General features: G+C 40.0%; 1 protein-coding gene across 1 annotated transcript in view; it reads right to left on the bottom strand.

The window, feature by feature from the left end:
* The window catches only part of pappaa (pregnancy-associated plasma protein A, pappalysin 1a), an 83,702-nt gene that overhangs the window by 53,819 nt on the left and 15,640 nt on the right, over nt 1-14,243 (bottom strand). The window contains exons 6-7 of the mRNA XM_070850805.1: nt 13,825-13,946; nt 6,755-7,256 (exon numbers count right to left, since the gene is read on the bottom strand). Of these exons, the coding sequence (XP_070706906.1) occupies nt 6,755-7,256; nt 13,825-13,946 (624 nt within the window). The remainder of the gene's footprint in view (nt 1-6,754; nt 7,257-13,824; nt 13,947-14,243) is intronic.

Genomic DNA, 14,243 nt, shown 5'->3' with positions numbered 1-14,243 from the left:
CTTGTATGCAAACATGAGCTCACACTCTTCCCGTGGAGATTCATACAACAAACAGAAAAACTAAAGATTTATCACAGGAAAGAGCCTTTTCTGTGTGACACTTCTGTGTGACTTGTCCATGGCTTTTGTTTTTCCCCCCGTCATCTTCATTTCTCCTGTATTTTTTCATTACATTCCTGGCACATAGAAGTTCAAGTTAGCTGCGCTGCCAAAATATAAAAACTGATGGACCTTCAGATCAAGTAACAAAATGAATTTCCCCACAGCAAAATGTGTGCCTAGGATGAGATATTTATGTTGGCTTCATTATTATCAACACAGAATGTTTGACCTGACAGACTCTCTCTTATACTACACTATGTCCTGTTCTGCAAAGTTGGACCATGCCGGTGCAACTCCGGGCCACACTCAAACATGCCCCCTCTAATTGAATTAGTTTAGCCCCTGGAAAAGTCAAGCTGTGGGAGACTTTATCTTTGAGGAGAGCAAACACACAGAATAGATGGAAAGAAGAGAGAAACAGATACTGCTTTGCAGAAAGGCATTTACTTTTGAGGGATAATGAGAAAATTCTGGCTGTCATACTGTAGGTAATCCATCGCACAGAGAGTAATTGCACTGTTTGATCAGGCCACACCGAGAGACATAGTCAAGCAAAGACAGAGAAGAAGAAGACAGGGAAAAGAGAGGAGTAAATGGTGACTTCTCAAATAGGGTCTAGATGAGTTGTATGTATAAGGCAGGGGGCTTCTACGGAAAATATGATAAGGCAACAGTCATCTATTGCCAGTGTTATTTGTTCCATCAATGGCCTCACAGGTACAAATAGCTTTGAATCAGCTGATGTTTAGTCAGTCGTGCTGCAGCCACTTATTGGAGATTTGGAGACCACACTTACAGCATTGTTTGCATGTTCACACTGTCCTGACATGTATGTCTTGTAGTCCTGGTAATAATGATGGTCCTCTTTCAGGTGGAAGTAGATTGATATTGGTGTACCACCACAAAAAGTGCTGGGGAGAAGGTGGTCGAGGTGAATGACTGAGCAAACAACCATGATCTTGTAGAACACCGGCTTTACCTTGCGTCCACAGTCAATGTTGGTTTTCTTTTGCAAGTCTATCTAGGCATTCAAATGCAAACCAGCAGTGTCAATAGCAGCCCAGTGCAAATATGTTTTGAACCAGACATACAATTATTTCTAAAAAGCCACTATAGCCTTAGGTCCTTATAGGGCAGTGCTTCCCACCAAAGTCTTTCCTTACCTTTCAAGCTTATTGCTTGAACTCAAAACATGAATTGCTGAACTCTACCTATACCATCCTAAAATATTTCCCCAGACTACAGTATGGACTCCATTTGCCAATGCATTCTGGGTACTTATGCTCTGTCACATATGAGGGTACTGTTGCCTTTCTCCATACTCCAAGATCAGACCTTCTTTGCCCAGTGTACACCTTTATGCTTTTTAGGGGAAGCATTTGGCTTTTGTCCGTTTGATGGTCTTTTTGTTTGGTACAAAGATTAAAAATGATAATTGATGACGAAATGATGAAAACATGATTTAAAAATGTATTTTAAAAATGATTGGACAGACAGACAGGCACCTTTGGTTCAATGGCTTCAATTGTGATACTCCTTATAATGTTTAAACACGCTTTTCACCTAGTTCATTTAGATGCATATTTGATTCATCCTGACATCATTGTTAATAGCCATGCTGTGCTTGGTGCTGCCGTTGCCAGAGAGGAAGAATGAAGTAGAACATGTGGTGCAGATGTAACACAGTTCCATGATTTCTCCATTCCTCAGAACTTGGTGAGTGGGACATATAATAACAACATTTAGAATGACAGGGCATAATTCAACAGTAAATCTGTTAAAAGCTTTATGGCCAGCATCAGCTCTAGGTCTCACTTGATGTGGGACAGTCATTTGACACATTTGTGTGTCTGTGATAAATAATAGGCAGCGATAGACCTGACTCCTGGCGGCATTCCAGACTTCATAAAACCACACTTTAATCTGTAACTTATTAGATAGGATATGTAACTGATCTGATGTGCAACTCATACTACGAAGGACTTTACTCCGGTCGCAGACAAGATGTCACATTTTAAGATTTGATCTTTGGTGATTATTTGTGCATCTAGACATACTTCTAAAGAACCCTGTTGGAATAGAGGTTTTATCTTGGCTCACGCTCAAAGGCACTGTAATAAGCCTTTCAAAGGTGTTTTGATAGTACCAGGTGATTACACATGGAAGTATGTGCTGATGTTACTGAGAGCAAGATGAGCGTTGGTTTGTGTTTGTGTTCATCTGTGTGTTTCTGCCTTCACTTACAGCATCTGTGCACTGGGGCTTAACTATTAATGAAATTCAAACCAACATCACAATGTAATAAAACATAAATTTCAAAAAGCTGCAATGACAAAAAAAAAAGTGTGAAAGCTCTGCTCTCCATGTAACATACGAATGAGAGTAGATTAAGAAAACAATTAGCATAATGCTATGTGAAAGCTTTGATGCTGGCAGTGCTGCAACGTGAAAATGTCCTCTGCAGGACCAAACACAGAAGAGCAAGAGGTGATGTCAGGGGAACAGTACGTCGATTGTCTGGCCCTTTTTGGGTTTGGACAATAAGATGCTCAGCAGAGTCAGAGTTGTGCAGAAAGTGTCATGCTACCGTAGTTACAATACAAGGCAACACAAGACTGACTGGGGATCAGTAAGTATTCATGTATATTTTATTAATATTGAAAGTAGTGTTTACACTGGGCCTCTGGTGCGTTCGAGGAGAAAGGATTTCATTTAGACGTGAAATTTCCATATTCACACGTTAATTTATTGTTCTTTTTTCAGATTTATTTAAATCACAGCAATTATATTACATCTTTACAAGGCTTGAGGTGATCAATATTCTACTATGATTGAAGCTAAATAAAGATGTGTTATTTGTATTCGTGAAATAATTCATCCCTTTTGATGATAACATATTGCCAACATGACAGAGCAGTTTATATGTTGACTGTATCCTGTGTTGTATTACTCAGATAAAAAATTATTCATTGCGTGTGTATAGTGAATAATACAGAAGATAAGGAACTTTAAACATTATTAAAAAATGTCATACTGAATCGCAATTGTAATATTGGTCTCAGTAATCGCAATTAGATTATTTTCCCATATTGTTCAGCCCTTGTGTGCACTTGGCTGATGTGTGAGCATGCATATGGATGTGTTTCCATTCTGTAGCTGCTTGTTGTTCTTGGCTGAGAGATCCCAGATGAGAAAAGCAGATAAATTTAAGGAAGTTGAGAAAGTATCTTAGATTGAGCCTGCAAGAACAACAAACAGGGTAATACTTCTTTTGTCAGTGTGGAAGCTGAAATGCATTTGAGATTAATTTTGCAGCTACAATGTTTCTACCAAATTAATCCCGCATAGTTAGACTCGAAAGAGGCACTTTAAAAGAGGAGATAATTGAATGGCAAATGCATGCATTTGTAAAAAAGGGTGTTGCTATAGTCAGTAGTTTGTTTTGCATAAATAACCACATCTTTGTGATGTGGATATGTCATCAAATAAATTTAACTTAAAATATTTCAGTCCTCCATGAACTCTAACCACTTACCTGAATCGTGGCTTGGATCCGTCTTAGCCCCAAAACCTTACTTGTTAGTTAGTTAGTTAGTAATTTATATCCTGTGTACGTCTCAACATTAACATAAACACTAAAAAAGTGAAGTTGGTTGCTAATACTGCATTAAACTGTTGATAAATCTGCTAAATGTCTTTACTGCAGCTATTGATAATAATTTTTATCTTTACATGAAAAAGACTAGCGTGATATTCAGCCAACATCCACACTAACAAACCTACCAACCCACTTCTGATCTCCAGTTTGTTAGTCCCAATTTGAACAGTCCTAATTTGAATAGTCTAATTTGTATAATTTGTATGTTTCCTATCCTGAGTGCTGGAGTGAGTGTACTAGGCATGGTTTATATTAGGAGGATCAAAAAAGGCTAATTTCTAACATTTCCAACATCGTCAGTAATAAGAGGGAATAAAAATGTATGGGGAAAAAAATGCCAACATTTTCATAGTTTATTCGAAATGTTGTTTAATTTCTTAGAATGATATCAAAAGTTAAGATAAAAAGTTAGAAAAGTTAGTCTATTAATACCAACTTCAAAATAATACCGTTTAAATTTGAAACATATTGTCATTATTGGCATTGTCAATGAACCAAAATTGTCTTTTTTTTCCATGTGTGACCATACATCCCAAAGAAATACTAAATCTGCTCCATACTAAAGAAATACTTTGATGATATGTTATCCAACCATGTGGTCAAACATTTTATAGCTGATGTGAGTGGAATGAAAATGGAGGGGTTGAAAGAGAAGTTACAACCTTGCTTATTTTCTCACAGCCCCACACCTGGCCAGTCATACCGTGATATGGACGTGAACATACAATTTTCAGTCTGAGAGTGTTAGAGAAATTGTAGGACACAGTAGTATCAGAGTATATTTGTGCCCTTTTTGGTGCTCAGGTGGAGATACTCACAATGATGAGCTCTTTTCACATTTAGCCAGCAAGTATGGAGCACAAAAAACAGCAGCTATTGCATCTTCTATTTAAGCAGACACATGAGGTAGACTGAGCTCTCAAGCAGCAGCAGACTAGTCAAATTAGGGATGGGTGAGGTATATAATAGGAAAGAGTTGTGCAGAACTCGGGTAGAACAGTGGGGGTGAGTGGTGATGGTGGGGGAGCTGCCCTCTCTCTCTTTTGGCTGGGAGGTCTTTTCACATCAGCTCTGAGATAGGCTTTGACTGAATGACAGCTCTGAAACCCGCATCAGGAAGAGGATTAGCCCATGGACAGCGGTGCCTCAGAAGGAAGGGGTCAAACTAACCCAATCCTCCTACCCTCTCTCATCGTAGTTTCTCGACCCCCTAATGTTCACCTCCATCACCTATTGGCCCCCTTGAGCCTTGCAATGATTTACCCCCAACTGGTCCAACCTTCCACCCCTGCGTCTCCTCTTCACTTCACCCTTCTTACTCCTAACCATAATTTACTTTGTCACCCTGACCTCCCAACCCTTAGCCATTCCAGACAAACCACCACACATGGATAAAGCCAAAGGATCCAAGATGTCATCTGTCCTCTTGCTAAGTTTGCCCCAGCTCAGGTGAAGGCCAGTGGCCTGACAGTGGGAGGTCAAACAACCACCCCCATCAAGACCTCCATCGCTCCATGGACACATGTTGCAAGAAAAAGCAGTGTGATCAACAATCAAGCATTTTAGCAGCTGGACATGATGATCAAACAGAGCGTGCTGCATGCCAGAACATCTGAGTGAACTTTGCTCTTAACTCAACTATGTCGAAGGCTATGTTTGTTATGAGATGCCGAGTGTGATGGGGCATTATCTTAGCCATCAAACTTACATCACAGAATACAACATCTTGGTCTTGCTGTTTGATGGATCTTTCCATTTGTTTGTTGAAAAATGTCACAGTAGAACTACTGTGACATTGTTAAACCAACGTGTTTGCTCTCAATTGTTTGTTTTTAATCTTGTCATTATGTTTTTTAGAATTCGTGTTTTTTATGTTTAACTGTTTTTAGGTAAATGCTTTATTTAAAAAAAGACAACATAAATATATTTATTTAGTTAGAGTTAAATTTTGAAAACTGGAAAACATGTACTTGCTTGCTACGAAATTTCTCTGACCATCAAACACAGACAAGATCCCATGTGCCCTAACAACAGAAAATAGTCAGCCAGTGCCACTGACCACTACCACTGGAATGCAACCACGGCTAGTGAAATATACCACAGCAGCGAGACTACCTACAGTACATCAATAATCACTGAAGTGTGCCAAAACCCCAAAATAAATACATCCCTACTGCAGACAGCCTTCTACAGACACTGCAATTCACCCAGGAGGTTGTGTACAGACACTTTATGGAACTATGGTCCATCAGTCACTCCATCACTCCATCTTGCATAACATGCATACTCACCCTTTCGCCTCTTATCAAGCACTTTCCGTCTCATGTGAACCACGCTGACAGCACGATAGTGAGATGGCATAACACACAGCAGTGCCATGTATAGCACAATCTTTATTGAGTCAGCACATTCCATGAAAGCAAAGCACTAAACTCTCACCACGGTGTGCAGATAAAACCTTTAACAAGCCATCTGTTTGCCTTTGCTTCATGGAATATGGGAAAAAACAAATGTGGGCAACGATTGACCTGTGACTTAGGAAACAAATGTTGGGCTGCAGATTTGAAACTGCAGAAGCAGTGGTGCCTTGCTAGTGCTCCTTGGGGTGTTGAAAAGGATATATGGTATTACATGAACATATTTTTGTGAATAGTTTCCACAGATAGATAAACACCTTCTTACTGGCATGTCCAAAAACCCCTAATGACATCACACCAAAGCAGGAAGCTAAATGGTAATTACTCAGCAATTGTCAACTTAGAAAAGAAAATACTTTGGGTAAAAACAATTGTTTCAAGCCAAAGTATGTCCAATGTATTATATGGCTTCCTCCAACTGCTGGAAGGAAAGGGCTGCCTTCCAAAAACCATGACAAAGCTCAGGAATGTCAGGGAGAACAACTTGAGTTCTAAACATGTTGCTGACTCTGTCAGTGATGACTGATGTGGATCTGTGTGTACTCATACAAAATAGTTCACCTACCAGGTTACTCACCTGTCTGTATATCGGCGGGTGGGTTCATTCAGCATAAGACCATGTGGTGCGTGGGTGAAGGGTGGCTGGCGCAACAGACGGTAACGTAGTGGTTGGCAATGCCTACAAAGTGCGCAGTCTGGCTTGGATGCCAAGAGGGTGGCATCAATCTCTAGATGTTGCTCCATAGTGAAAAACTGTACCCCATACACCTCTTCCTCTATGTCCAGCTTCAGGGTGAGTGGGGTGTCACAGAAGACATTACTGGGTCCCAATGAAATGTTGTTCCCACTGACAGTCAGTAGCAAGATGTTATGGATAGCTGGTAGTGCTGTTTCCTCAGGACTGAAGAAGGTGACCCACACAGTCAGGGATTCTGGCACCAGTGGGTAGGCAAACTCTAGCTGAAGCATGCAGCCCTGGAGAGGACACTCCGACAGGCCGACAACACCTTGCTCGATCCCTGCATTGGGGCTCCAGGTGCGCACACTTGGCTCACAAGCCTGCTCCACATCTGGAGGGCCTGTGGGATAAAGTTACAAAAAGACAACATGTAAACAACAAAGAGTTGTCAACTATGTTCCAGATAAAATTAATTTAAATTAAATACAAATCAGACACAATTGGCCATTTCCTACACTAGCATGATGAGTGATTGTTATATCACATAAAGACATGTAATGATGAATACAAATGTTTTATGTTACAGGCCCTTAATTTCCCCAAAGGATGCAGAAAAAATATCTGAATAGTCAAGAAGGTCATTTTAAACAAAATTTTAAAGCTAATAGTATTTTCATGTGTGCTGACAGAACAGGAATTTGCATCAATGATTTTTTTTTTTGTGTATCTACACTTCTTGGAACATCAAGGTAGAGGTGAAACTGAGAGTTCATTGTGAGTCCATCTGCAGAGGAAAGGCAGAGCTGAGGTGTGTACCTTCTGAGAGGGGCCTGTGCAGGGTTCTCACTTCTGCCCAGTCATTACAACCTCTAACAGTCACACTCCAGCCATATTTGGAGTCCACACACAGCTAACTCGCATTATCCCAAGTGACGTACACTAACATTCATCAAGCACTTTTAGAAGCCAGCAAGCAGCAGACACTATGTTCTCCCTCGATTTCCTTTTGTGCATTTCCAAGCTGGCAACCAAAGAAGCCATTTGCTAACCTCATTTCTGGGCACCGTGCAAAATTCCAGTGTTTAATCAAGTGAGGACTGAATACGGTTTCCAAGCCACATTATCTCAACACATTTATTATTGTACTGTAAGTGTGTGTGTGGCCAGAGTGGAGGTGAATTAAAGAAAAAGAGAAAGAGAGACAAGGAGAAGGAGAAAGAGAGGGAGGGAGAAAGAGGAGGAGAGGTTGGGAGAAAATGAACAAAGATACTCCAAGAACTTGGCTTTGCTCAGCTCATGTAGTCCTGGCTTTCTGGGTACATTTTCATTGAGTTTGCAAGGAAAGGGTCTGTAGCCACTGAAAATATTTTGTAATGTCAGCTGTTATGATGGGCCCTACTCCTGCTCTGACGCTGCTGCTAATGTGGTTGGAGATTTAAGAGGAGACAGAATAGGGGTGTCATCCACTGTGAAACCTAAGGCAATGTAAACTGTATTTCAAAGATGCAAAGATATTTCTATAATTGGCAATACAATCTGTGAAAGCACATTGTTTGAAATCCAAGATCCAAACCACAATGATTTGTATTTAATTACCTCTGCCAAGGAGGTTATGTTTCCGGCACTGTTTGTCAGCAGGGTTATAGAAAAACTGCAGACATGATTTTCATGGTGGAAGAGATGGGCCATGGAGGAACCCATTCAATTCTGGAGCAAATCTGGATCCTACTCACGAGCAAGCGATAATATTGAACAAACCAGTGGACTGGACATTGGAATTCACCTTGGAATATTGGGGTACACTGTATTGGTGTCCGTCATGGAAAGGAAGCGCACAGGTGCTTCCAGAGTACAATGTTTACAACTGAATTGTGGGAACTCGGGTGCCCAGTGACAGATCCCCTGACTGTTGCACATCAAACAGTAGAGATGAAAAAGCAACTGAGTCAAGTTTCATAAAGTCTTATATTCCGACAATGACCTCAGAACAGATTAGCACACAATCCGTTGCTGTTACCGGTGGCTTTGGACATGGTGGAGGATGTGTATCTGTCAGCTGGTATGATGTCTGTCTCACACTCACATGAACTTCTTTGCTAGAAGCGCAACCCTACATTTTTGGATTTTTTTTGGCATCTTTAAAGACATTTTTCTTTTAATGGTTAAACATATTGTTTTGTAATAATGTCACTCCATCTTGTTATGGTTGATATGGGCAAAGGGTTGTTTTTTTTTTTTAAATTAACACATGCTAACTAAATTGACAGTCATGCACTCTGCAGGGGTCATTTTTCTGTCTTTTGACTTAGACCCAGTCATCTGATAATCGGGCAAAATCAACCAAGTGGGAATTCCATAATCAGCAACTGTGCCAGCCAATTAAGCTAATCTTTCCCATGCACAGGTAAAGAAAAAGCTACTGGTATTGTGCTGATATTTGATAAAACTTGGGGAAATCGACTAAAAAAAAAAAAGTATAACTCCAGGATAGATGCTGGTGCCTGCCCTCTATCCAGTGATAATTCCTCTGCTCTGGAGAATCATACTGATCCACAAAAAGTCCAGAGAGCCGGATGAATAAACAGACAGGGATATGTCCGGGCATGCACGCTTTATGCTTTCTAAGAAGTGTCTGGCTCTGGCTCTCACTATTGATGACTCACTGTCACACACTGTTACACACTTCCTCACTCAGAAGGCAGACATCAACCCCCTCCATCCCTTTTGCCCTGACGCATACACAAACAAAGAGACACTTCACAGACACACTTTATGAAGGCAATAGACACACCACGATTTAGGAAGCAATGTCACATCAAGTTGCATTCAAGGTATTTCGGAGGTTAATCCGTCATAGCTGTTGAAAACTGTTGGGTTTTTTAAAATCATATGGAGCAGTTGACACTGGTGCTACTTTTGGGTACAAATCAGTACGGATTTTTGACTGACTGAAGCGAAAAATAAAAAGAGGGGGTAACAGACATTACCATCACAGACTGATGAAGGCAGCCAAGGACAATGGCCAGTGTTGATCTTGGCAGGTAAAAGGATATCACTCTTTCTCTTTTATCACTTGTTTTGTGTTTCTGTGCACCTAATTATGTGTTAGAACGACGGATCACAATGGGGGCCACCAAAGTCATTCTCTCTCATACACATTCCCTTATCTTTGTTTTGTTTCACAGACACTTGATTGGAGTACAACTATTTGGCAGGATGTGTTAAGGAATTACCTCATCAATTTGATTGGATTAGGTAAGTGCAAATCTACTACAGACAGGAAATAAGAGAGTCAAATAATGCCATTATGACTCTTAAAACTAATGGATGAGTTATTTGGTTGACCAGAATGCCAAAGATGCAGTAGTTTTCTGGGAGAATGTGAGTTAAAATAGCCTGTATATTAAGGCAATTACGAATCACAGGAGAGTCTCAAAGAGTAGAAAAGAGCACAAAATTTCACATTAAATTTTGTGTTACACATTATATAACAATCAAGGACAGAGTCATTTTCGTCCATATTGTGGACCTGGAGAATGGCGTAAATTGAGCCTTCTGGTCTTGAATAATGTTGTGCAGACAAACCCTGCGTGGCATCACATTAGCCAGGAAAGCGTAACACTAGTATTTCTTCTAGTCTTCTAATAATATCTTGGACCTACACATACAGGCACACACATGCTTGCTGTTAAGACTTACTGAGTAAATCCACACGCATTTACACACAAGCAAACATTTTGTACATTGCAAAGGCATATGAAGACCATTATTTTGTAAGTGTGCCTCCATTTGCACATACAAAATAACATGAATGTGTGTTCTCATTGAGCTACACACACACACACACGCATATTCCCACATAAATATGATGGTGAACATACACATCCTGGACCTTTCGCTTCCATTCATGCACACTGCTGTTTTCAATCAACCCAGGATCCTCCCTTGTGAATGTCACTAACCACATGCAATTCTCCTAACTATCTTGGGTGGTTTCCAGCCCAGCCTCTTTTAGCCCCTCCCTGAATCCATATCCATGTGTGTTTTTGCCTTTTTTTTCATTTGAGCTATTTTTCCTCCAGCTATATTTCTCTGGGGCATGGAGTGCTAAAGATTTATGAGAGGTACTCTGGCTTTCTCTGACCACGCCAGTGCTTCCCAGTCAAGTAGTGTGAGGACACAGCTCACAAGTCCTTAGATAACAGGTTCCATGTGTATGCATGAGTGTTGATGAATGCATGCAGACACACATGCACAGTCACACAAGTGCACATGTTAACAGCTTCTAATATAAGGACATTATGCCAATACTTAATATGCCAATTCTTTAGTTTACAGTGTCTTAGTATCAGCACTTTGCCAGAATGTCTATTGGAAGTTAGTAACTCCTGGACTCAAATGCACCATCATAGCAGGAAACGGCAGCTGTGGTATCCAGTGAGAAGCTGGCCCAAGCAGGGAATGGGGAGCTGCCACAAACAGGGACCCCTTCCAAGAGGGAAAATAGAGTACAGTTTACACACACAGCATGTTAGACAAGCCCAGACTTGCCTCTGGTACACACACTATAGCCAGTATGAAGGTAAGGTTCACAGACTTTGTGTTTATGGATGTTTGACATAATATTATTATAATGATAACTGTTGTCGGTGTGGTGCTGCTGGGGTATTATTATGAGCTTTTTGATGCAGGTGATAGCCAATTGATAGTTTACACATGGAAGCACAAATTGCTTTTTCCATCCAGTTCACAAATCAGTGGTCTACATACAGGTACTGTTGCAATATGCCTGATGCTCCTCATGAAATGTTTAGTGCAAGCATGTGGTAACATTTTAAATGGGTGAACTTAAGATAAATGTATCTCGATTTTAACCAATTTATCACGCTGACAAAATATTGGTTTTATAAAAAGTTTTTTTAAAATACATGTTATTTGTGTGCATGTCTATGGTTATGTACTGGTTTTTGGAGTTCAGCTCACATTTGACTACGTCACAACTAATAATTTTACCTTTTTATTGTATTGTATTGTTGTGTGATCATCATTACTAGTAGTTAGTATTTGTTTATGTATTTTGATGCTATCTGAAGTAGCTGACAGATTTAGCTGATATATGGCGAAGGATGGTTCCAGAGCATAGGGGCAAAACAGTGAAAGCCTTGTCAGCTTTTCAGGTGCTAACATGCAGTTGTTGACAATTTTACATTTTAACTTCTCAAAGAGAAGATGCATTGACCAGTTTTCAGAAGTTAAAGCTAAATAATAAGACTTACTTAGGACCTAATGTCCTGTTTAGTTGTGTTCATGGTAGTGCTTCTGTCCTGCTCATTAACATTACTGCAGGTAGGACAGTTTATCCACGACACATTTGTCAAATTTAAGGGGGTAGTTCTTGCCATTGACGCATTTTCTCTTGTCAAAGTTAAACATATTATTTGAAAATACGTTTTAAAAAATGTAGCTCTCACCTTCGCATATCATTCTTTCAGTCTGTAATTTTTAAAAGCAGGGTTTTAACATTAGCACTGTGACACTGTCATTTGACCGATTGTTTTGGGTTCATTTTTGCAGTTAGAATGTGAGGAGACATAATCCACTTTTTACAAATATATTTCATATTTGACAAATATTTATAATGTGGAAACCTTTTTTCCTTTTTTATGTATGTGTTAACAGAAGAAGTTTGTAAAATCATGGTGTCTACTATCAATTAATAACCCTATCAATTTCTTCTGTGGCGCTTTAACAAGAGCCAATAGGTTAACTCCCTGTAGTGGTTTGCACTTGCATGCAACAACCCACCGTGGACATACAGAGATGATGCCAGGAGTGTGAGACATAGAGATATGTGACTATGCAACGGCTAGGGCTAGTGAAAGTTAACTGAAATAGAGGCCGTGTTAATACAAGGTGCAGCTGCGCAGTGATGACACTCCTGAACGTTTAACTGAGCTTTTGGGGCTGACCTTTACCACACACACTGCAGATTGGGATGTGCTTGTTAGCTTCGCAACATTAAGGGCACAAACAACCCATAATGCAGCGTGCTCTCAATGCAACAGGCCCGCTCGGCCACACAGCTGATATTGGCGTGCTCCATTTAAAGAGAATGTCTGCTGTTGTGAATAGTAGTGACATGTCCTCAAGAGTTATTTGACTGAACACAGCCTTGCAAGGCCTGACATCTAGTGTAAGTTAAAATGTTTATTATATATGTATTATGTATTATATGGAAGAACAGCAGCATGCAGACATAGCTACACGTAGTCACGTACATGATATCCAGATTATGCTTGACGGTGCCACTGCCAGATCCACAGAGTAATCAGAGGGGGACAGCAACTATCATTATAACTTGAATGCCTTACCCCTAATGTCCAGTCCCTGCATAGTTGTTCTAATATGGATCTACTAGCAGAACAAGAATATAAAACCAAAAGAGAGAAAACAGCTTTTTTTTTCTTCTGCCAGCATTGAAATTTTAAAAAAGGGGGAACCACTGCTTTCATGATCTTTAACCTTGGTTTTGAGCCTGAGTTCTCATGTGGGAATTATGGTACCATGCAGCAACATCCATTGGGAAGCGACCCTCTTGATCCCTTCATGTCGTCCCACGGCCCAAGTGTCCAGTGAGTCATTCGCATGTTTTGAGGTTGAATCACCGAAGTTTTTGCATATTAGAATACTTACTCAGAAAGTCAACAGAAGCAAAACTTCAACCCATGTTATCATACAATAAAACGTGGATAAAAGGTGGATGTGGCTTTACTTTCATATTAAATTTGCTGTTAGTCGAAACAGCTCCTGAAGATTCAGTGTAGAATGATGGATAAAGAAGGAAACCATTTACATTGATAAGCATCAGTACATTTGAGCCACAAAAAGAAAAAAACACCTAACAATGAGAGCGTTCAATATCAAGAAACCTATCAACCTGTACATAGTGCATAGTAATCGTACTGTACCTTCGGCCTCTCGAGGGGACCAGTGTCCAGAGGGGGCACATGGTCGTGGTGAGGAGGAATTGGAGGCATACTGCAGTAGAACTCTCCCTTCAGTGCATTTATCACACACTGATCCCACTTCTCTAGGAAACCAACATACAAGCACAGCAACCAACTTAGATACAGGCCAAATACACATAATCAATAAAGTATATAAAGACACAGCAATGACAATAAGTTAAAAATGATGTGACAAATGATTAGCATTTAGAGTTTTAGTGTTTTACGATGGTGCTTGCAATTACTTGGCTCACTTTTAGGTGTTTTAGTCTGTAAACAAATCATTTACTGTGAAATTACACTATCATTATATTAGCTCAAACAGTAATCAATAATGTAATTAATCTCTGTCAACTTTATTACAGAACACAAGCGCATTT

This window comes from Pempheris klunzingeri, chromosome 19 (genome assembly GCF_042242105.1).
Source record: "Pempheris klunzingeri isolate RE-2024b chromosome 19, fPemKlu1.hap1, whole genome shotgun sequence".
In the NCBI taxonomy this organism is placed as follows: Eukaryota; Metazoa; Chordata; class Actinopteri; order Acropomatiformes; family Pempheridae; genus Pempheris; species Pempheris klunzingeri.
This window is presented reverse-complemented; position numbering and strand designations above follow the sequence as displayed.